This window comes from Musa acuminata, chromosome BXJ1-5, assembly GCF_036884655.1.
Source record: "Musa acuminata AAA Group cultivar baxijiao chromosome BXJ1-5, Cavendish_Baxijiao_AAA, whole genome shotgun sequence".
In the NCBI taxonomy this organism is placed as follows: domain Eukaryota; kingdom Viridiplantae; phylum Streptophyta; class Magnoliopsida; order Zingiberales; family Musaceae; genus Musa; species Musa acuminata.
The window spans coordinates 32,685,001-32,706,834 of record NC_088331.1 but is presented as its reverse complement, the minus strand read 5'-3'; the positions used below and the strand labels follow the sequence as shown (position 1 = coordinate 32,706,834).

Sequence of the window (21,834 nt, the reverse complement as noted above, 5' to 3'; positions counted from 1 at the left end):
AACCATGATAAATTCTATGCAACATGATAAACAATGTAGATCTATTTTTGAGGCACCCAAAAGCAAATGGGTACCTAAAGATCATCCTTTCTTGTAAAGACATAAAACAATTTAAGCTGGGAGCAAGAAATAATATCTTGCTATTTGGATTCTCGATATTCATGACCCGAGATCCAAAAAGAACTCGTGTTGCTCTCTAGCCTAAATAACAGAAGAGGATTAGAAGGTTAAAATTACAAATGTGATATAGATACAATCCTATTTGATCTCTCAGAATTGGAAACCCATGATTCTCACTTCACATATCATCTAGATTTTCAAACTCATTGATTTCATCCGTTCGTTATTTTCAAATCCAACTATATCATGAACTTACTAAGTTTGTCATAAACTTGCAAGGCTTACCAACCTGAACAATCTGTCACAAACATGTACACGACATTTAGAGTATGCACATCACAAGATCTATCTTGATCATGCAAAATTTCTTATCTTACAATGAAAATTCTTACGTAATTACGTAAGTAAAGTTGATTGCTCTGAATAAAAAATCTTCTCAAGTCAAAAACATTCAAATCAAATCACGCTGCGGTCAGAACAAGTGCTCACCGCCTGCAGGCGGTGGCACCGCCCCAGCTGGAGGTAGCACCTCCGGCTGTCACGTGTTTCAAGCGGTTGCACCGCCCCAGCCAGCGGTGCAATCGCCCGTAATTCTGCCTCTTTTTAACCCGAGCTAGGGCCGGCGGTGGAACCGACCCCAACTCACTCCCTTCCCCTCTTTACTCTTCCAAAGCTTCGCCACCTCCATTTCACCCCTCATAGCATCCCAAATACTCCTCATTTTGAAGCAAAAGATCAACAATCTCTCCTTCTATTGAAGATCTCACTAAGGTATTCTCTAAGAACCCCTTAAATTCTGTTTTTGATTCATTTACTCTTGCTCATTACTATCCTCTTAAATAGCAGTAGTTATGGGGTCTAGAAGATCCTCAAGGGACAAAGGGAAGAGGAGATTAGTGGAAGATTTTGATCTTACCCTTTTCAATAAGGGAAAACATGTAGATTTAAATGAACTAAGAGACTTAGAGACAATCCAATGGTTTACAAACTTAGATCTACTCTCTATTTTATAAATTAGTGAACCCATCTATCCAAGACTTGTTAGATTGTTTTACAACAATATATAAGTAGATGAAGAAGAACGAATGTCTACCTATCTCCTAGGACAACACATCTCCATTACGGATAAATTCATTTGCAACATGATAGGTATTCCAATAAAAAATAGAGGACTTTACTTTAGAAAATCATGGGATGATGAAACTGTTGGGACAACGTATGTTGAAGCCTTAGGAACAATTTTCGCCAATCCCAACTTAGCATTTGTTCCTAAAAGTTGTGAACATCTACTGCCACTAAACACTAAGGTACTTCATCATATCCTAACTAGCATCATTCTCCCTAAACAATACCATCTTGATGAAGTAAGCCAATTAGAATTATGAACTATGTATTGGATCATGAAAGGACATGACATCTGCCATGGTTATCTTATCCAGCAAAACATGTTAGAACTATCTAAGAAAGACATGATGCTTCCATATTGTGGTATAATCACTAGAATACTGAAAGCCTACGATATTCCAATACCACCGGAAGAAGAAGTAATAAAAGTAGATAGGTTTAGCATAATAAACAAAAATCTACTTCACCGATTAAGATGCGTTTATAGAAACGGTAACTGGGTTAGAATGCCTAGAAGAACTGATCCCCCTCAACTTGAACCAGAATTGGAAACACCAGTCTTTAGGGGTACTCAATCTCCTCCGATCTGTCCCTTTGAGGAAACAGATTCATTTGAGCAAGCTACTGCATCATCTATCGAAGATATTGGGATTCGGATGGACTGATTTGAACAAAGACAAGAACGACTTGAACATCGACAAGATCAAATCCTATCTGAGCTGCAGCAAATTCATCGACAATTTGACTCTTTATTTAGGCACTTTAATTTTTCACCCCCTGAATGAGCTTGTATGTGAACACAATCACCTATTGTTATTGTAAACTCTTTATGTTACTCATCACAATGCCCTGTGCCTTATCTTTGATATGGTTACCTGATGTATTTGTTTATGAGCAGAGTTACAAACATCACACATTGTTTAATCTCGTTACTCACTATCGGATTTTACATTTAAATTAAATGTTTTGGTTTCCATGATAAATATGATTTGAGAAAATGATATACTAATGCAGTTGATGCGTCATATTGCCATAATATTAAACATCAACTAGCTGATATTTCTACAAAACCTCTAAGTGAAGAACAATTTGATTTCATAAGAAGAAAATTAGGAATATTGATGTGTCCGAATACATAAACTAGTTAAAATTATTTTTCGGACTTTATTGAATGATCAAATCACTTGATTGTCATTACATGCCTAAATAACATGTTGGAAATTATGTGCATGTTTTGTCTTCATTTTGAAAATCAATAGCATAGTCTTGTCCGAATGCATGAAAGTGTTAATTTCATTTTCGGATTCGCTTAACAATTGGTATCCTAACAATCGGATTTTCTCATACACTTATGAAAAATATTTTTCTGAAATGGATTTGATGAAATAATTTCTGCTTATAAATTCCATCTTGAAATATGGATAATAGTGTTTTTACTTGCAAAGACTTGTTTCACATACATATCTTGATCCTTGTAAAAATGAAGCATTATTTAATCTCTCATCGATTTTAACTTCACTCAAAGTAAAATCACAAATAGCCTTCCTCCTTCATACAAAAAGATTATAACAAATAAAAAGGAAAGAAGTATTCAAAGCAATCTATGTATCATGCTTTCCTTTATATGCTTGGAAAATAACATGTAAAGGCATGAACAACTATAACATTTATGCTCAAAATTCGCTTATTGTTCTCCTACTATCACAATTACCATGCTTTTTGTTGATGACAAAGGGGGAGAAATATATGAGTATTAATGCCATGCTTGCATCACCAAGAGATATATGAATTGATGCTATGATTGCTATAATTTGCATTATGCCTTATTTGTATCATGTAATGATATCAAAATCTTACTTCGCAGTTTTACATGTTGATATCTTACAATATGATGAATTGCTACTATTACCATCATTCAAACCTGTTATGTAAAATTTGAAAATGAATGTTAAGCCTTGACATCATATTTAGAGAGAAACATCATGATGGGAATCATGATGGGAGTATTGATAAGTTTAAATGATTTTAACTTATCAATATGTCTCTTGAATTCAAAGGTTTTGAATTCAAGAATGACATATCTCAAGTATGGCATATAGACAGGGGGAGTTAAGGTTAACTCCATTATCAATTGATTGTCATCATAAAAAAGGGGGAGATTGTTGAATCTCGGATTTTGATAATGAAGTCAATTGTTATTTGTTATCTAATCTATATGTTGAGATAAGTGTGCAGGATTAACTACGATGAAAATAAGATATGCAACAGGAGTTACACCGGAGTCAAGACAATGATCACGTTGGGAGTTCGAGAGTTCGAGAGTTCGACGGAAGTTCGAACAGTCGTCGGAGGTTCTGCGGGAACAAATCCGAGAAGTCTATGAGCTTGCCAAAGAAGCTCGTCAGAACTCGCCAAGTGGATCGTCGCAAGTCCAGGAGTTTTCCGGAAGTCCGCAGGAGCATCACCGAGGGTTCATCGAATGATCGACGGAAGTTCGCCGGAAGCTCGACGGAAGAAGCGATTGACGCACCGGAGCAAGTTGCAGTAAATATCTTAGGAAAAATCATAGTTAGCACAATGATTAAGTTGGAAATGGGAGGTGATCCCATTAACTTAATCTTGGGACAATTGGGCCCCTGAAAAACCCAAATTGGGCCGAATGGATCAACCCATTCGGACCCTGATTTCTGCCAGGCGGTTGAACCGCCCAAGCCAGGAGGTGGCACCGCCTGGGCTAAGTCTCCAAGCGAGACTGGGCGGTGCAACCACCCCAGCCAGGAGGTGCCACCGCCTGGGCTCAGTCTCCGAGTGAGACTGGGCGGTGCAACCTCCCTTGACAGAGGTGGCACCGCCTGGGCTCGGTCTCCGAGCTCTAGCTGAGCGGTGCAACCGCCTCGGTCAGGAGGTGGCACAGCTTGAGCTCGGTCTTCGAGCTCTGGCAGGAGGTGCAACCACCCCTGACAAGAGGTGGCACCGCCCAAAGGCTCAGTCTTCGAGCTCTGCTAGGCGGTGCAACCGCTCCAGTCAGGAGGTGCAACCGCCAGATCCCGGAATTCCGGGAATTGACAGTTTTGAGCTCCAAATTCAAACTGGGTTGGGGCCTATAAATTCCCCACCCATTCAGCACTGAAAGGGCATTGAATATACACTGAAATCCTGATCTTGTTCTGTGATTTTTAGAGCTCAAAATTGTTGTAAAAGCCAAAAGTTCTTCTCCCTCTTTTCTTCCAAGTTATGAGCTTTAAAGAGAGGAGAGAAAATTCTGTAAGGGTTGTCTCCTAAGCCCGTCAAAAGGAGTGAAACTGTAAAAGGGTGGTTGGCCTTTGCCTATTGAAGGAATGCCTCTAGTTGACGTCGGTGACCTTGTCGGTGGAGGAAGCCAAAAGTGGAGTAGGTCAAGATTGACCGAACCACTCTAAATCTCGGTTTACATTTACTTTGAGCATATTATCTTTCCTGCAAACCTCCTCTAAAGCTTACTGCTTTCTACACATATACGATCGGGTTTCAAGCTTTGCACTTTCCGAATCGGCGTTTAGACGTAAAACAGTTTCATCGTACGATCATCATATTTCTGTTTGCGTTTACGTTTTGATTTCTATCATAACTGCAAACTGCCTTTATATCCTTGCTTAAACTACATCTCGCTTAATCAAGTGATTTACGAATCAGCATTTAGACGTAAATCAGTGTTTTCGTACGAATATCATATTTCAGTTTGCACCTACTATCTGATTAGAATCATAATTGCAAACTGCATTTGTATCTTTGCTACATCTCGCTTAAACAAAAGTTAAAGTGATTTACGAATCGGCTTTCTTACCAAAATCATTTTTAACGAACGAACGCAGTTTTTATTTTTCGTAGAAGGTTTTCCGCTGCACTAATTCACCCCCCCTCCCCTTCTTAGTGCTCTTGATCCTAACACAAGTCATAGTCAAGAATCCAAAATTCCATGAATCATTTCGATAAATCTCCTTTTAAATAATCAAAATAATCTTCAAAATCACTTTTCGGAAAATTCAATGAAGGCAACGTAAATAGATTCACATGAGAACTCGATTCAGGCATAATGTCTCGATTTTTCATGAATGCCACAAGACATGATTTATTTTAACAAATCTCTTCTTTTATAAATGGATAAAAAAACATAAGAGATCAAATGATATAATATCTTGATTCATGCATAAGAAATCTCAAGTTATAAATCTCAAAAAATCAAGATAAAACTTATTTAAATTCAAATCATCAAATCAAGATCATTTTCAAGAGATTACTTACGATAGATTCATCACCAAGAATCACTTATTGAAAAATCGAAAAACTTTAGAGGTATTTTCAAGAAAACATGCATTCTCCCTTTTTGTTTTAATCTAAGTGATTTGATTTCATACAAGCATGCTTTTATCTTTTTATGCCAAACAATAATATGCATCATCGTTTAAAACGAAAAAGAACTTTCATAAAGGCAAAGATCGATAATCCATCATCATGCATAATTTTGAAAGACAAACTCATTAAGCATGATCTCAAATCATCATTACATTATTTTATTAAAACATCAAGCATGGTTTAATTGAACATATGACATCTTCAATTAAAATTGAAAAGCAATACGGAATCATCAAAATACACATTCTTGTTTCTTAAACACATATGTAAGATTAATCTTACTAGGTGTGCAATTATTAAATTTATATCTAACATTTTATTGCATTATCATAAAACATGCAGTTGCCATGATCTTTTTCAAAATTACTAGAAAGATAAGCATTATCCTAAAACTTTTAACATTTTCATTATATCTTTAAACATATAATTAAAATATATATATATATATATAATTTTCTTAAACTAAATTAAAAATAACTCATGAAAAATATCAAGTAATTTCAAAATAAACTAAGGGGATTTTGATTATCTCGTCGTCGAAAGTCGATAAGGCGTAGTTTGCCACCTCGCATTTGTTGATTTTCTCTTCGTCTTCGGATGAGTTCGATTCGTCCCAAAGTACTTCCTTCTTCTTACGTTCATAGTAGGTAATTGCGTTCTTTTTAAGTTTATTTTTGTTCTTCAAATCTTATTTCATGAACTTTTTAAATTTCATAGTGAGGAGTTTGAGTTCACCATCACTTGAGCTTATGCTCTAATGGTCTTTAATTATTCTAAGTCTGAAATCCTTCCTGTTCTTTGGAAGGTTGTTCTCATATTCGTTTTGTGCCAAACAATTCATTTCATAGGTCATTAAAGACCCGATAAGTTCTTCGAGTGGAAACTTGTTTAAGTCTTTTGCCTCTTGTATGGCAGTTACTTTTGAATCCCAATTCTTATGAAGAGAACGTAAAATTTTGTTTACAAGTTCAAAATCCAAAAAACTTTTACCAAGAGCTTTTAGACTATTAACGACATTCGTAAAACGGGTGTACATATCTCCAATAGTCTTGCTTGGTTCCATATGAAACAATTCAAAATGATGTATTAAAAGATTGACTTTAGACTCTTTAACTCTATTCATGCCTTCATGTGTGTTTTCAAGAGTGTGCCAAATATCGAAAGCCGTTTCGCATATAGAAATTCGATTGAATTCATTTTTGTCTAAGGCGCAAAATAAGACATTCATAACCTTTGCATTTAAAGCGAAGGTCTTCTTCTCCAACTCATTCCAATCGTTCATTGGAAGAGAATGACTTTTGAAAACCAAATTCGACTATATTCCATAAATCGAGATTCAACGAAAGCAAGAAAACTCTCATTCGAGTTTTCCAATATGTGTAGTCTATCCTATTGAACATGGGAGGACGAACAAAAGAGTGACCCTCTTGAAAGCCGAAAAGAGCAATTTCTCTTTGGGTGTTAAACCAAATGAGAAAAACATAGCTCTGATACCAACTGTTAGGAACGAGTCGACAATAAGAGGGGAGGGGGGTGAAGGGAGTGAATTAGTGTAGCGGTAAAAATTACATCGGTTCGAAATCTCTCGTTCGATTAAAGCCGATTTCGGAAAGATACTTAAAATTGAAAGTGTACAAAAAAGCGTAGTGGATGTAAAGTAAGTAAGTTTGCAATAAAGGTAAATTGCACAAATAGAGATGCAAATTGAGTTTACAGTGATTCGGTCGTCATGACCTATATCCACTCCACCGATTCCTCTTCTGTCGAGGTCACCGGCATCCACTATCGGTCTTCCTTCAATAGATGAAGACCAACCACCTTTTACAGCTCTTTCTCCTTTTACCGGGTTTAGGAGATAACCCTTATAAGCACTCACTCCTCCTAACCAGAATTCTAAACTTAGACTAGAGAAGGGGATCTCTCAAGTGATTGCAATAGTGTTTTCCCACTTTTAAGCTCTTTGTGCTTGTGTTTTTTAACCAGGGATGAGAGGGGTATTTATAGGCCTCAAGTGGATTCAAACTTTGAGCCTAAAAATGTCTCATCCCGGGATTCTCGTGCCCTGGTGGTACCATCGCCTACAGCACTAACACTGGGCGGTACCACCGCTTGGGAGATTGTGTCTGGGTGGTACCATCGCCTAACACTAACACTGGGCGGTACCACCTCCCAGACTAGCGGTACCACTACCTAACACAATCTCGAAGACTGTGCCACGACGGTGTCACCTGTTGGGTCACTGTTTAGGCCTTTCATTGGACCCAACATAGTCCATACATGGGCCCAACTGGCCCCTAATTGGGTTGGCCCAATTCCAATCCCAATTACGTGCTAACTATGAATTCTAAGGCATATACTAAGCAAATCCGTTCCGGTTAGTCTAGTTTTTTTTCGACGAGCTTCCGGTGATCTTCCGACGATCTTTCGGGAATGTTCCAACGGACTCCCAGCAAGCTCTTGGATTTCACGACGATCTTCTTGGTGAGTTCCGACGAGCTTCTTTGGCAAGCTCCTGGACTTCTTGGTCAATTCCGGCAAAACTTCCGACGAACTCTCGAACTCTTAACGAAATCACGTCCTTGACTTCGAGACCTCATTTTGCTTTATGCTTTGCTATCATAGTTAATCTTGCACACATAAAAACCTACTTCGATCTAGACAATTATTACAAAGCTTTGAATCAAGTTGCTCGGCATGTCATTGGGTTATTGACGCTTCGTCTGATTCTTCAACGCATCATCCTCTCTTGCGGCCTATTGCCCAATCGGCCAATTAACCTCCGCAATTCTAATATCCTTTGGCATAATATCTGCTTTTCTTAGCTCGATGCCCGAAACCATGGCCTAAAGCCTTCTGTCGATATGTCGATCGATCCTTCGATGTGACATCCAATCTTTTGACATTTTTCTCTGGCTCAATATGATTCTTCCTACTTTAATTGTCTCTCCTTAATCGAAGCTTCCTACGTCACTCAAAACATAGATTAAATCATAAATACTACCAATTGGCTTCATCATTAAAATCCGAGATTCAACACCATTTTCTCCCTCTTCTTCTATGATAAAACCCTAGGGTTCTTATCATTTAGTATTAGAGTAGCAATCCTCGGCGTTCTCATTGTAATTTCTCACAATACTTCATCGCAACTATCATCATCTTAAAAAAAAAAGAATAAAAGAATAAAAGAAAGAAAGAAAAGAGGTGAAGCAAGGCAACTCACCATCCTGCTCAGCGAGAAAGGGCCACCGGTGCTACTTACCGGCCAACGACCACCGTAGCCTGCCTCCTAGCCACGACCCTTGTTGCCTCCCCTTGGGTCGTAGTCGTGGCCGCTCGATCATCCCTCTTCGCAGCTACCGAAATAGGGCAACTCCCCACAACTGCCGTAGTCGCCGCTATTTCCTCAACCTCCCGCGATCCCTCAACGTCGCTAACGTCTCCTTCCACGGTGCGATAGAAACAAAGCAACCTCTACATCTTCTACCGTAGCCGTCGGTCACTGTTGTTTCCTCCCCTCTTCGCTACTGACATCGACAACAATCGCCTCCCAGTCACACCCTAAACATTGCCTCGGTCGATGCCGACCTCCCAACCGCAATCGTCACTACCTCCCCTTCGGTTGCAGCCGCAGTCGCTCGCAACGACGCTTTTGCCTTTAACCGCGCACGCAACGACCGTAGTGAGCTCTCACGCTACTCTCAGCATTCACTTCATCGGTAGCCTCGCAGCGATCCCTCATGCCCTCAATGCCACTCCCAATCGCGCCACCACTGTTGCCTCCTAGCCTCGATAGTAGCATCTTCCTCACAGCGACCACAACGAGCCCTCACGCTGCTCTCAGTGTCCGCTTCCTCGGTAGCTTCACTATTCCTCACGCCCTTAACACTACCTCGAGCCAAGCTTCACAACAGCCGCACCAAATAGGACAGTGCTGATGCCCTTAACTAGACAACAGAAACAAGAGCCAAGGATTACAGATCTACAATCCTATACAATGGCTATCGATAATTCAGTGAAAGCTCAACTAGAAGCCTTGGAAACAAAAATTGAGAACCGGTTGTAAGAAACATTTAATGATTTCAAAAAGAGCCTACTAGAGAGCTTCAGTGAGCTTCAACAAGATAAAAGTTCAAGTCCTACATTGAACTGACCTGGAGACACTGAAAAAGGGAACCAAGAACAGGACAAAAGCTACCCCCGCATGAAGGTGAAATTTTCAAGATGGGAAGATGGAAATCCAACCAGTTGGATCTCTACAGTAGAAATTTTTTTTCGTTTACACAGAACTCCAAAAGAATCCAAGGTAGAAATAGCTTCAATCCAACTAGATGGATATGCGATACAATGTTATGATTGGTACAAAGCTTGCCATGGGGTTCCCTCGTGAGAACAATTCAAGAGAGGGCTTCTCGTTTACTTTAGACCATCTGAATATGAGAATGTTGATGGGCAACTCGCTAAAATTCATTAGATTTCTACAGTGCTAGAATATTAGAGCAGATTTGAACGATTATCAAATCAAGCTAGAGATTGACCTGAACAACAACTAGTAGGAACATTTATTAAAGAACTTAATCCAGATATTTAGTATGAAGTCAAAGCTCACTATCCCCACACTATGACAGTTGCAATCTTATTTGCATGTTTGCATGAGAAAAAAATCAGTAGGGAAAATCGTCGAAACAAAAGTAACAACAAACAGATTATTAGTAAGCCACTCGCACCATCTAGTCTTAACTAAAACCCTAACACCTGAAGAACTCAAGGAAAGATCAACAAAGGGTTTGTGTTGGCACTATAATGAAAAGTGGAGTACGGAGCACTAATGTAAACAAGGGCAACTTCTAATGATTGAACCAATTGGAGAGGAATTTAAAGCGAATAATGTGAACTTCGACCATGAAGATATGGATTCTGATAAAGATGTTGGACCTATCATACATATAGTGCATGCACTAGCCGGTTACTATAACCTGCAAGTTATGAAAGTTGGAGGAACTTTAGAACATCAGCATGTTACAATTTTGATTGATACTAGTAGCACTAATAATTTTGTGGACAGTAAGGTTGCTGACGGATTGGCTTACCACATTGAAGGCTATGACAAATTCAAAGTAAAGTTCCTTAATAGACAAATTTTAACTTGTGATAGCAAATGTTCGAAAGTAAAATTGATTATACAGGGCCAAGAGTTGCTTGTGGACTTTTTTTTGCTACCTTTGGAAGCCTTCGAAGTAGTGCTCGGAATTGAATGATTATCAACCCTAGGTCATGTTTCATGAAATTTTTCTAAACTAATCATGAAGTTTTTTATTAATGGAAAGCAGGTGATCCTAATGGAAGACATGGAAGTAAGGTCACAACTGCCACTAGCCATCGGATGGAGAGGGTTCTTCATAAAACTACAATGACTACTACACCGAAAGACCGACCTATTGCTTATACTTTCAAGAAGTGGAGACCATACTTACTTGATCAACGGGTTGTGATGCATTGTAGATATCCTATGACTAAAGTGTTGAATGAGAAGCTCCCCGAGTTTGATGCTACTCAACCTTGAGGATAAGACTGATTTGAAGGAGGAGGAATTATTAGGATCCTTTTATTTTCTGAGCTTTGAATAATGTTTTATTGAGTTTATCTAATTCAGTAAGAGTCAGAGATTTATTTAATATTTATTTATTTATTAAGAGTTCAAGTCCTGATAGACTGTAGATGGAACTCTACGAATAGAGATATATATATTTCTTTTTAAATATCAATGAAATATTATTTCAATCTTTTGACAAACCCTAAGAGGCCGATCCCATCGAAGTGATCATCCATTTTCTCTCTTTTCTTCTATGATAAAACCTTAGGGGTCTTATCAGACTACCACAAATGTTCTTTAAGTATTTTGATCTCCCTCTCTTTATATGCAGAAAGAAGCCCAGAAAAGTTATCTAGTTGAATCAAGTAATAAAATCAATTTAGCCACTCTCTCAAGAAAAAAACATGCCAGCGCAAAACGATGACTCCCAAGGGGTTTTTGCAGGGTCAATATATACAGCGTTAGTCTTACCCCTAAGAGGAAATTTTTATAGCTCAAAACGTTGCATAGACTAACCTTACCATGACACCAATACTCGTCGGTTTTGCTCTAAAGCTAGGTATTATTCCATCAAATGACAAGGATAATGGTAGATAAACACAACAATAATTTTAAGAAAAGATGGGAGAAGAACATTTTCATCTTGAAGGATATTGGAAAGAAAATCTCTGATTATTGAAAATCATTAATAAAAAATAGATTGCTAAGAAAAGATTGAAAAAAGATGAACAATGAGCCAATAATTTTTAACCAAAGAGAATGATTTGTAATAACTTGCCACTATGTAATAAAAAAGTTCAATCATAAATCCAAGATCATTATGCAATCAAAGATTTAGAGTATAAAACAATATGTACTTGTTTGTTTAAAGGAATGGGGGATATCTTTCAACAACAACAAGAAAGCCATAAAGCATCAATTATTTAAAGTTAATTACATAGATTGTTTACCGTTATTGAGAGATACGTAGAAAGTTATATATTTAATTAAGAATATTTAAATCTCAATTTATAACTTTTATTAAAATCTTTTCGGATCTTCTTTATCTGATAACATATTTTTATATCCAGTTAAAGCTAAATAGCAAAAAGAATTGCAAAAGAATTGTGACAATAAGAAGAAATACCAAGAGAAGAAATGCAAAAAGAAGTATGAGAAAAAAAATCAAATGAACAACTGATGCTACTCTGCATTGTATGCACCAATGACCGGACAATAAGAATTGTGACAATACAAGAGAACTTGTAGTCTTTCATTATGGCTAGAGAGAACTAGAGATAAGCAGACTGATAGAAGATTATAAAAGTATCAGGTGTCAGATCCACTTTATAAGGTAGGAAAAGCAATCCTTTGTTTTCTAGTGTTGCTTTATCAACTGCAAAACTTCATAGAAGCAATCATATAATCTCTAACATGTTTTGCAAAGAAGAAAAAAAAAAATCTAAGATATTTAATTATTTCATGAAGACCAATGGAATTCCTTGACTTAATCTTCAAGTCATGCCGATTGCAAGAATCATGTTATGGATGGGCAGCTAGCAACCTGTCTAGTGAGTATTGTTTCAGCAGTTATGTTTCATAGTCAAGATTTTTCAACTTCATTATTCTGGTGATGAACTTCACATGATGCATGCATACATAAGCTCCAGATTGTCAACCAAAGTATAGCACAGGTGCAACAATTTGATGCAATAAAAGACTTTTTTGGCTTCACAAGGAGTAGCACACTAGACATCCATGAATGAGAAAATACCTTGCTTTTCTTAACAGGCTTCAGGATCTTGATGATGCACTGCTCGTTATTGGTTACATCTATGCCTTCAAAGACCTCACTGTACTTCCCTCTTCCAACCTTCCGCACACAATCTCATAAACATCCTGACTCCTGAAGAAAATAATAGTTTTTGAAGATCATTCAGTATATTCCTTTTATCATCATGGTGGATACGAAAGATCCAAAAGGAATGTAATAAACAAATTGTGGCTCTTGACAAACAATTTGCTGTACTCACCAATTAGTGACCATTTTAGCAAAAATACTTAGAAGATGCTATAAATTTGCATATACTATGGATGTGTTTAAGAATCTAGAAAGAAAACTAAATTGGTGATGGATGAACAAGGCTTCTTCCAAAACAGGAACCAAGGATTGTAAAATACATGCACCCTTATCCCTGGACAGAGAAGTTATTTCTGTGTTTCAAAACCTTGATACTCGCATTGTGATAAACAAATCACCAAGATTTACTTTCTGACTAAGATGGTGCACATGATATCAAATTACATACAATAAACTGAAAAATGATTAGTTTGGTAATTGTGCACAATTCCTTCAAGAAAATCACTGCCACACATGCCTCCATACCAATGTATCATCAATATCCCAATTATTTGTGGCCAGCTACATGGATCTTACATGGATGTTTCTGATGTTGAACTCTGTTAAGGGCCATATTACTTGTCCAACAGCTACAGAGTACAGAATATGTTCTTAAGGAAACAACCTTACCATAATCATGAAAGGAAACCTTAAACATAAAAATGGAAGAATTAACCATTTATTACATCTTCAGGTGGAAGACAAAAACCAGTGCAGCACTAAACCTAAACATCATTGCATCAACAATGAGAGGGTGCTATTATTGCTGAATAACAATGCTCTATTTTCATTTTCAATGCAATAATTTTGCAGATCTTCCCTTATAACATTAAGGAATAGCTAAAAGGATGGAGCAACCAGATAAAAGTAATAGAACCAATGAAATAAATGTACCAAGCAGCAAAAGAAAAGCTGCCAACATGCAGCTGATTGTAGGAGCGGGAAGCAAACATTGCAGTGGATGCTCGGAAGGAGTCATTACATATTACGAAACATCGTACATCAAACATGTAGGAGCCGAAAAGTGGTTCGCAACAGAAGAATCTACCGGGAACAAGAGTATCAACATCATCCTTTAGCATCTCCAAACTGCACGAGCATGAAGATCTGCTAGAAACCCTGGAATGAACATATCTAACATAAGCATCGGAGCCAAACCAGGAAAATTGCTGCTTTCAGCCTCGCCTTCGTTCCTTTTTAATAGTCGTACTACATATTCGATCATCCACTTTTTCCTCTTGAGACCAGCTTCTATTTCCCTGAAACCCTTCGTTGAATTCATGCTCATAACATTGCTTTCTCCCACACAAATTCAGCAAAAGAGGGTAGAAAAGGAGAGATCGCTAGGCACAGAAAAACCGTAGACATCTAAACGGGCAGAAGTACGAAGCAAAACTCATCAAACCAAGGCATCATAACAACATCCGCCACTAGGGGTGGGAGAATCCGGGTCATACCCCCAATGGACAGTGAGCGACACGTAATCCCAGTACTCCTTGGGGCGGACGACGTTGACGTCAGCGTACGCTCGGGCTTTCGACATGGCGCGTCCGCCCCTCTCCTCCGAGATCTCGCCGATGGCAAAGGGGAGATCCGAAGAGGAGAGAGAGAGGAGGCATGCCCGTTGCGAAGGCGGTGGAGAGGAAAAGAGCCAAGCGGGGAAGGGGCGTTCGCGTCGTGGAGTGTGCGCCGTTGTCTCGAGTGAAGAGATGATGGCAAAAGGACAAGGATACCCACGAACTTGATCCGAACCCGAATCAGTCGGATATTTGAACCCGATTAAAAAACTCCAAATCCGATATGAACGGATTAGATGGTTCATCAATCGTGGTTTACCTCATGTAGTCCGTCCATTAGCGATCAGATTAGGAAACGAGGATTGAGGTTTGTTGGATTAAGATAGTTTTATTTGGTTCTTTTAACCCTAAGCAAATGCAGCCGGCAACATTATGGCACAAGTGTTTGTTAAAATACCCTGTTTCATTTGGTTCTTTTAACGCTAAAAAAATGCGGCCGGCATTACTATCACACAAGTGTTTGTTAAAATACCCCTTCGTAGAAGATTGCAGGCAAAAGAATCTACACATTTGCAAAGAAGCTTCAGAGATTACAGTGTACACATCTTGGATTTCATTGACCTCTGAGTTAATCTTCCGTTGCTGCATTCATCGACAGATGTGGAAGAAGACAAATGTACAGTAGAAGCTGATTTTTTCTGAACAAAATCATTTCATCGTACATTTGATAACCAACGTGGCAAGCATACTCTCCGATTGTACTTGAAGTACTGCACTAGTGCCTCTGGAAAACAAAGTTTAGTGGATCATGTGTTGGGCCCAAATTGGGCCGAAGTATACAACAAGGATTTGAGTCTAACACCGGTCGTCGGGCCCCACCCGATCCTATCCATTCATACCCTCTTATCTGGCCCAATAGGAATTAATGATCTAATTATCCTATCAGAACATATGATAATTAATATCATAACTGATCTACTATTGAATATTATCAGACACGAATTAGAAATAATGAGAATGAGACGAGGAGCATGTCAAATCCTTGAGTGCATTTTAATGAAACGTCTGCATAGAATAAGCATGGATTCTTAATCTCACCATGTGAATAGATCACCGCAAAATCTACAAGTAAAAAACACCAACTAATATTACTCTTTCTTATCCATTGATTTTTTAAAAATAATAAATAAATCAAGTTACCTATTGATCGGATAATCTCACTATTACATAATGCTAGGTCCGATATGGTACTTGTTCTTATACCAAGTAAGGGATTTGGGACAAATATCTCCCATCGAATAAATTAATTTATAATGATGCTCATCCTCAATGGATCATGATAACAACTTATTAATATTTTGAGATCGATCGATTAATTTGAACATTAAATACTTATATGTGTTAGACTAAGATTGATCGTCATTAGGATTTATTTTATTGAAGCTATTGCCATAATCCATCTAATATTTAAGATGTTGGTGCTTTAATTTCCACATCTTTTCCCCTCTCCAATAAATCAAAGCCAATTTTTATCCTCTCCTCGCCCTTGTAAATTGCAATAAGTTATTCTTGAAATATTCTACATGTAGTCAGCTTACTCTTTATCGTCACTTCCTACTATTCACAATCTTTTACTATTTATAATCTTAAAAAGATTAATATAGATAATATTATATTATTCATAATCTCTCTAGGTTTATTTTTTACCTTTTATTTTTTTGCCTATTCCTCACAGCCGTTGCTGGCGAGCCCTACTTCTTCTTCTTCCACAGGCTCTCTTCAGTGCCTGTGCATCATAGTAGACAATTTGTAAAGATATAAAGTATGATATTTTATAAATTAATATAATTGACTTAAAAGATAATATCTTTTAGCTATTACGTACATAATTTTAAAAATATTAAATTATTATCATAAATATCAAAAATTATTTCACACCTCTTCTTTTATTTTTCGTTCATTTCATTTCATCATCGGATTTTTTTTGTCATTTTATGTCACCTCATCTGATTAAGAGGAAAAAGAAAAGAAGAAGAAAAAAAGATTATTAGTAAATAGTAAATAAAATTATTAAAATTAAATTATAAGTTAAAAAATATATGTATATTTATAAAAGGATAATTTAGAAATATTTAAATTCTTAATATCGATCGTAAATGACTGGATGAGTTGAAAATAGTATATTAATGCAAAGTTTCATATAAGCCCTCCACATATGCAAAATTACACATGTCGTGGCTCATCCAAGTCGAATGATAATTGTTAATATATGCAAATATGCATTTATACTCCTGTTTTGTTTATTTTTTGTTTTTGGCTCCGATCCACGTTGTCGTATGCTGTTCTCCGATTCCAATTTGGAATTTGTAATAATAAAAAATTAGGGTTTTCTTTTTTCTACCCAAAATTCTGTGCCTCTCGTTTCCTTCCCTCTTCCGCGTTGGTTTCCGCTCTCTGCATAGGATTTCTTCTCACCGATTGTCCCTGCCCCGAGCAATTCCGATCACCACATGGCTTTGCGCTTATGCGATCTAGTTGAACCCGTGGATTCCAGCTGCTATATCGCGAATCTCGCATCCCATCCGTCTTCAGCCTCCGACTCCTGTTGTTGTTTGTTTACCTACGCTTCTATTCGGATTCGTCGCGAAAGACGCTGGTTTTGACGTTCCTTGGTTTTCGCCATGGGAAAGAGTGAGTGGTTCCCGCGATTCTCGTGTTAGATGCTTAGTTCTTACCTCTTTGACTGTTGATTTATGAAAAAGATCGGACTTTTGGGATGGGGGTATGTCAAATTTGTGTTTTTGATTCGAAATTGGCTGTTATTTTGCTTTAATTTGGAATTGGTTATGCTGGAAAAGAAAGGGAAGGGTTTTGATGGCGATCTTCATCATGCAGGTCAACGGCGCAAGGCTGGCGGCGATCAGTTCGATAGCAGCGATGCTGACAGCGTGAGCTCCATTTCGACGGGCTTGTTGGAGCTGGCTAACGACACCGAGTGCCTGAACTCCCAGGAATTTGAACTAGAGAAGTATATTGATGACCTCTATGAAAAGAGGTACTTTTTATCTTTTGTATAATAAATTTTCACGGCCAAAAGTGAACCTTTTCCCTATTTTTCCTGCTTATTTGTTTGTTCTCTTGGGTTGCAAGTTTTATTTATTATGCCAATGAGCACGAACATATTTCACGGCCAAAAACTACTTCGTGTTGCCACTAAATCTAAGTTCAGCATCACATTTTCTTGATATTTCATTATTTGGATTCAGATTACTGTGTGCTAGACCATCCATATTCAATATGGGGACCTATATAAGGAGATAAAACACAAGTTTAATAAAAAAGATTACAGACGATGAGTTCCTTTTTGCATATTAGGAAACAAGGTCCTAGTTGTTGTGGCACCAGATAGACTTCTGGAGGAGATCTGTGAGGAAAATATTTCTTAGACTGTGTTGAATATCCTGTGTTATCCTGCTTTGTGACAGATTAAATAATGAATTTTAATGTAGCTTTCATTGTTTGGTATACATGTTATATGTAATTTTTCTAACTATGGAAATTCATTAAAAATATAGATATCATTTTGTCCTACTCTTGTATCTATTTCATTAAAAATAGAGCCTTTTGCTACTTATAAATATATAGACATCTTTTTTGTACTATAGAAATTCATCAAAATTATAGCCTTCTGCTACTTATAAAGATATAGACATCTTTTTGTACTACTCTTGTATCTATTTCTCAAAATATTTCAGATGGAGATTGATTCCTTGTATCAAATTGAAATGATCTTCACATAATTACTGTGCTAATGGCTGCAGATGATATTTAGTTAGTTTCATATTTGCTTGACCTTGAATACTTACTATTCATGCTTTTTAGATGAAGTAAAAGGATATTAGCTAGAGTCTAGCTAATATCTAGCTACTAGGTATGCCAGACATGCTGGGTTTTATTTCATTTATTTTGCTTGTTTTTTAAGATATGCATTTTAACTAATGTACAATGTGAACTCATTATTTTATGCTCTTTATAGCACCAGCATTTCCTCTATTTTCAATCTTGTTTTCTTGTTGGAAGTGGCTGTATGATGACTGTTAAAATTAATAAACAATAATATCTTGACAATTGTTGCCATATTTCAGTTTGTATGTGGTACTCTTTTATTTTATGCTGATGTTCTATGTTGTGGAGATTTTCAAATTCAAATTTTCAGCTAATTAAACTTCTGGATTTCATCTTGAAGGGGATCTACAAGAGAGAAGGCTTTGTCTGGGCTTGTCGATGCATTTGAAGGGCATGTTCTTCTTAAATTTGTTGAAAACAAGTGAGTTTATTTTTAATAGGCTTACATGATGTGCTGAACTGATAGTATAGCTGTCAAGTGAATGACCAGACATTATTGTATCTTCTTCCTAAGCACCTAATATCAAGTATATTAATGTAAGACTAATTATGCTTCCTGATGATTCATTCCAGAATTATCTGATCAGCTGATAATAGAAGTGATAATGGAAGTTTATAGTACCAAAATGTTCTCTTATATTTAAATCATTGATTTTGCAGTTTTTTGTTTTACATATTTACATTATTCTAACTAATTCTGTGATTATTTTCTTGGAAAGATTAATTTGGTCTTAACATCTTAAGATTTTCCACTGGTTTTGAGATTCACCTGTCCTCTTGAAATCCACATCTTATCCAACTTTTTATTCATTTGTTTCAGAAAAAAAAGAACTTTTGAAACCAAGCTTATAAATAAAAACACAGTTTATTTCATATAATTATAATAAAGTTGAACTTATCTACTCAATTTTAACTCATTTTTCAGAAATGATCAAGATGATGTTACCTTTGGGTTCTCTGATATATGTGTTTGTAATCTAACATTTCTTGCTTGTATATGGTTGGCTGCAGATTTATTACGTTATTAAATCAGTACATTAATTCAATTAAGAGAGGTTCTACAAAGGAGGCTTGTTTAGCTTCTCGTGCCATTGGTATCCTTCAATCCTTCATCCATAAACTATGCAGTTGATGCTTATCTAGCTGCTGGTGTACCTAACCTATGTTTTCATTTCAAGGATTGCTTGCCATTACTGTTGGTGCAGAAAATAACGCCCATGAGATAATGGAAGAATCAGTCTCCCATCTCTCCCAGGCCCTTATATCTGGGTCTGATGCACAGAAAAAATCATCTGTATGGTTATAACTATAAATTCTAAATCTTGTTACTGTTTCTCTCCGTTGCTTTGCTAATTCTCATACTTAATATATTCTGAATCTGTTAAATGCCACTCTAGGTACTTGATTGCCTGGCTGTTGTAACTTTTATTGGTGCAATTGATCTGGCTGAAACTGAAATATCGCTGAAAGCGATGTGGCAAGTGATATATCCGAAGTCAGGTCCCAATGTATGTGAGCATGTTGTTGTTTTAGAAAATTATTTGTTTAGAACTTCCTTTTAATTGATTCGGTTTTTGATCAAGTTAACCCTTGCTATGCTGTGTATTCAGATTCACAATAATTTCATTTCTACATTCAGGTTGGGCTAGTGAAGAAACTTCCCTCCACTGTACTTGCAGTGGCAATATCTGCATGGTCATTTCTTCTTACAACCATTAGTGGTTGGAGAATCAATCCTGATAATTGGAAGGAGTACGTTAAATTAGTTCTGAAATCTGTTTTATTGTCTTATTTTGACTATTTGGTTGAACATAAATTGTGTCAATATCTGATTCTCTCCAGGTCAGTTGCATTCCTTTCCACTCTTTTAGAAGATAATGACCGTTCTGTTCGTGTTGCTGCTGGGGAAGCAATAGCACTTTTCTTTGAGTTAGGGATATTGGACTTACACCGGAGTGATCACATTGATATCGACAGCCTTAACCATGAAGTTTTAAAACATGGAATGCTTACATATATGCAATCGATGAAGGCAAAGATTTTGGCTAAAGCCAATGATCTCTCTGTTGAAGCTGGAGGTAAAGGAACTGACAAAAAAAATCTCAATGACCAGCGAGACTTGTTTCAGAAAATCTTGGATTATGTTCAGGTACTTCTTTTGCATTGATGCTGTTTATCTTGTGATGTATCATATCAATTGGTCTTATTTTTTGAAACTCGCTTGTTGTGTATCAGACTGGAGAATGTCCAGAGATTTCATTGAAGATATCAAGCAAGCATGGCCTCCTCAGGGCTTCAACATGGACTCAAACAATACGAGTACTGGATTTTCTTTTTGTTGTTAATTTTACTAGTAAAGTATGATAATGATGAATGTGATTGTCTATTTGTCGGACAGCTTAATTTTTTGAAGCGTTTTCTTGGGAGAGGCTTCCTCAAGCATGCCCAGGTTGTAAATCCATCTTGTTTAATCTCATCATCAGAACAAAATAACTGTATAATTACTTATCTGTCATTTTGAGTGTACAGGATAATGAGCTGCTTCATGATCTTTTTAACTTCGAACAAGATAAGACAGTTAGTCTATCAAGCATAGAAAAGGTTAGTTTTGAAAACAATGTTCTATAAAATATTTTATGGTTGTTTCTTATTTTTCTTCTATTCTGTTCGATTTTTGTAAAGTTATCAAATTCTTGCATGATGTAGTTACAAGAATATGAAGGTTCAATTTCAGCCCAACATCATCTTTTCATGTTTGAACCTGCATGTTAAAAATGAGTGATTTTGTTCTGGGGATAATACTATGGACTGGAACAAGGATTTCGACACTGAAATGTTAATTAGATGTCATTTTATCAACATCCAAGACAGTATTTCTTAACAATTAACATGCTACAGTTCAGAGGGTTCCCTTTAACATTTTGTGTGTGATGGCATAGCTGCGAACTCAGCATTCATTTTGTGTGTGTATATGTGTGTGTGTGTGTGTGTGTCTAATGGTCATTTTGATGCTGGAAATGTTTCTTACAATTTTAGTATTACTCTTAAGGAGATTTTGTTTCAATTTGGTTGTGGTTTATCTTTGATTTCTTAAAGATGGATGCAATGCTTAAAATACCATCTTTAGTATGTACAAATCGGTAATTACTGGTCTGACAACCAATTGAGACATGGACTGGATGATTTTGTTCAGTTCGGTCTATTATCTGCTGTATCGTTCGGTAAACTCATCATACCTGGTTTACCAGGCCTGTCAATAGCTAAGTACTGAATTATACTGGGCTGTAATCCTACCAACTGATACT

At 36.9% G+C, this 21,834-nt stretch overlaps 2 protein-coding genes across 9 annotated transcripts in view; one reads left to right on the top strand and one right to left on the bottom strand.

The window, feature by feature from the left end:
- LOC103985135 (uncharacterized) overlaps window positions 1–14,836 on the bottom strand; it is a 62,081-nt gene extending 47,245 nt beyond the window's left edge. For 2 of the 7 annotated variants that reach the window (XR_010513803.1, XR_010513804.1), the window contains exons 1-3: window positions 14,564–14,829; window positions 14,001–14,225; window positions 12,981–13,112 (exon numbers count right to left, since the gene is read on the bottom strand). Coding sequence is in view for 1 of the 7 variants with exons in the window: in XM_065185327.1 (XP_065041399.1) it covers window positions 13,040–13,112; window positions 14,001–14,225; window positions 14,564–14,649 (384 nt within the window). In the remaining 6 variants the exon portion in view is untranslated. Of the gene's footprint in view, window positions 1–12,862; window positions 13,113–14,000 lie in introns of those variants that run through there. The other 5 variants (XR_010513807.1, XR_010513802.1, XM_065185327.1 and 2 more) reach the window with 5 other exon arrangements.
- Window positions 14,837–17,020: 2,184 nt separating this feature from the next.
- The window catches only part of LOC135674140 (uncharacterized), a 6,470-nt gene continuing 1,656 nt past the window's right edge, over window positions 17,021–21,834 (top strand). The window contains exons 1-11 of one of the 2 annotated variants that reach the window (XM_065183645.1): window positions 17,021–17,314; window positions 17,519–17,678; window positions 18,870–18,950; window positions 19,541–19,623; window positions 19,735–19,823; window positions 19,927–20,037; window positions 20,169–20,281; window positions 20,372–20,678; window positions 20,765–20,848; window positions 20,928–20,978; window positions 21,059–21,130. In XM_065183645.1, the coding sequence (XP_065039717.1) occupies window positions 17,305–17,314; window positions 17,519–17,678; window positions 18,870–18,950; window positions 19,541–19,623; window positions 19,735–19,823; window positions 19,927–20,037; window positions 20,169–20,281; window positions 20,372–20,678; window positions 20,765–20,848; window positions 20,928–20,978; window positions 21,059–21,130 (1,161 nt within the window). In that variant the 5' untranslated portion in view covers window positions 17,021–17,304. Of the gene's footprint in view, window positions 17,315–17,518; window positions 17,679–18,869; window positions 18,951–19,540; window positions 19,624–19,707; window positions 19,824–19,926; window positions 20,038–20,168; window positions 20,282–20,371; window positions 20,679–20,764; window positions 20,849–20,927; window positions 20,979–21,058; window positions 21,131–21,834 lie in introns of both variants that reach the window. The other variant, XM_065183644.1, reaches the window with a different exon arrangement.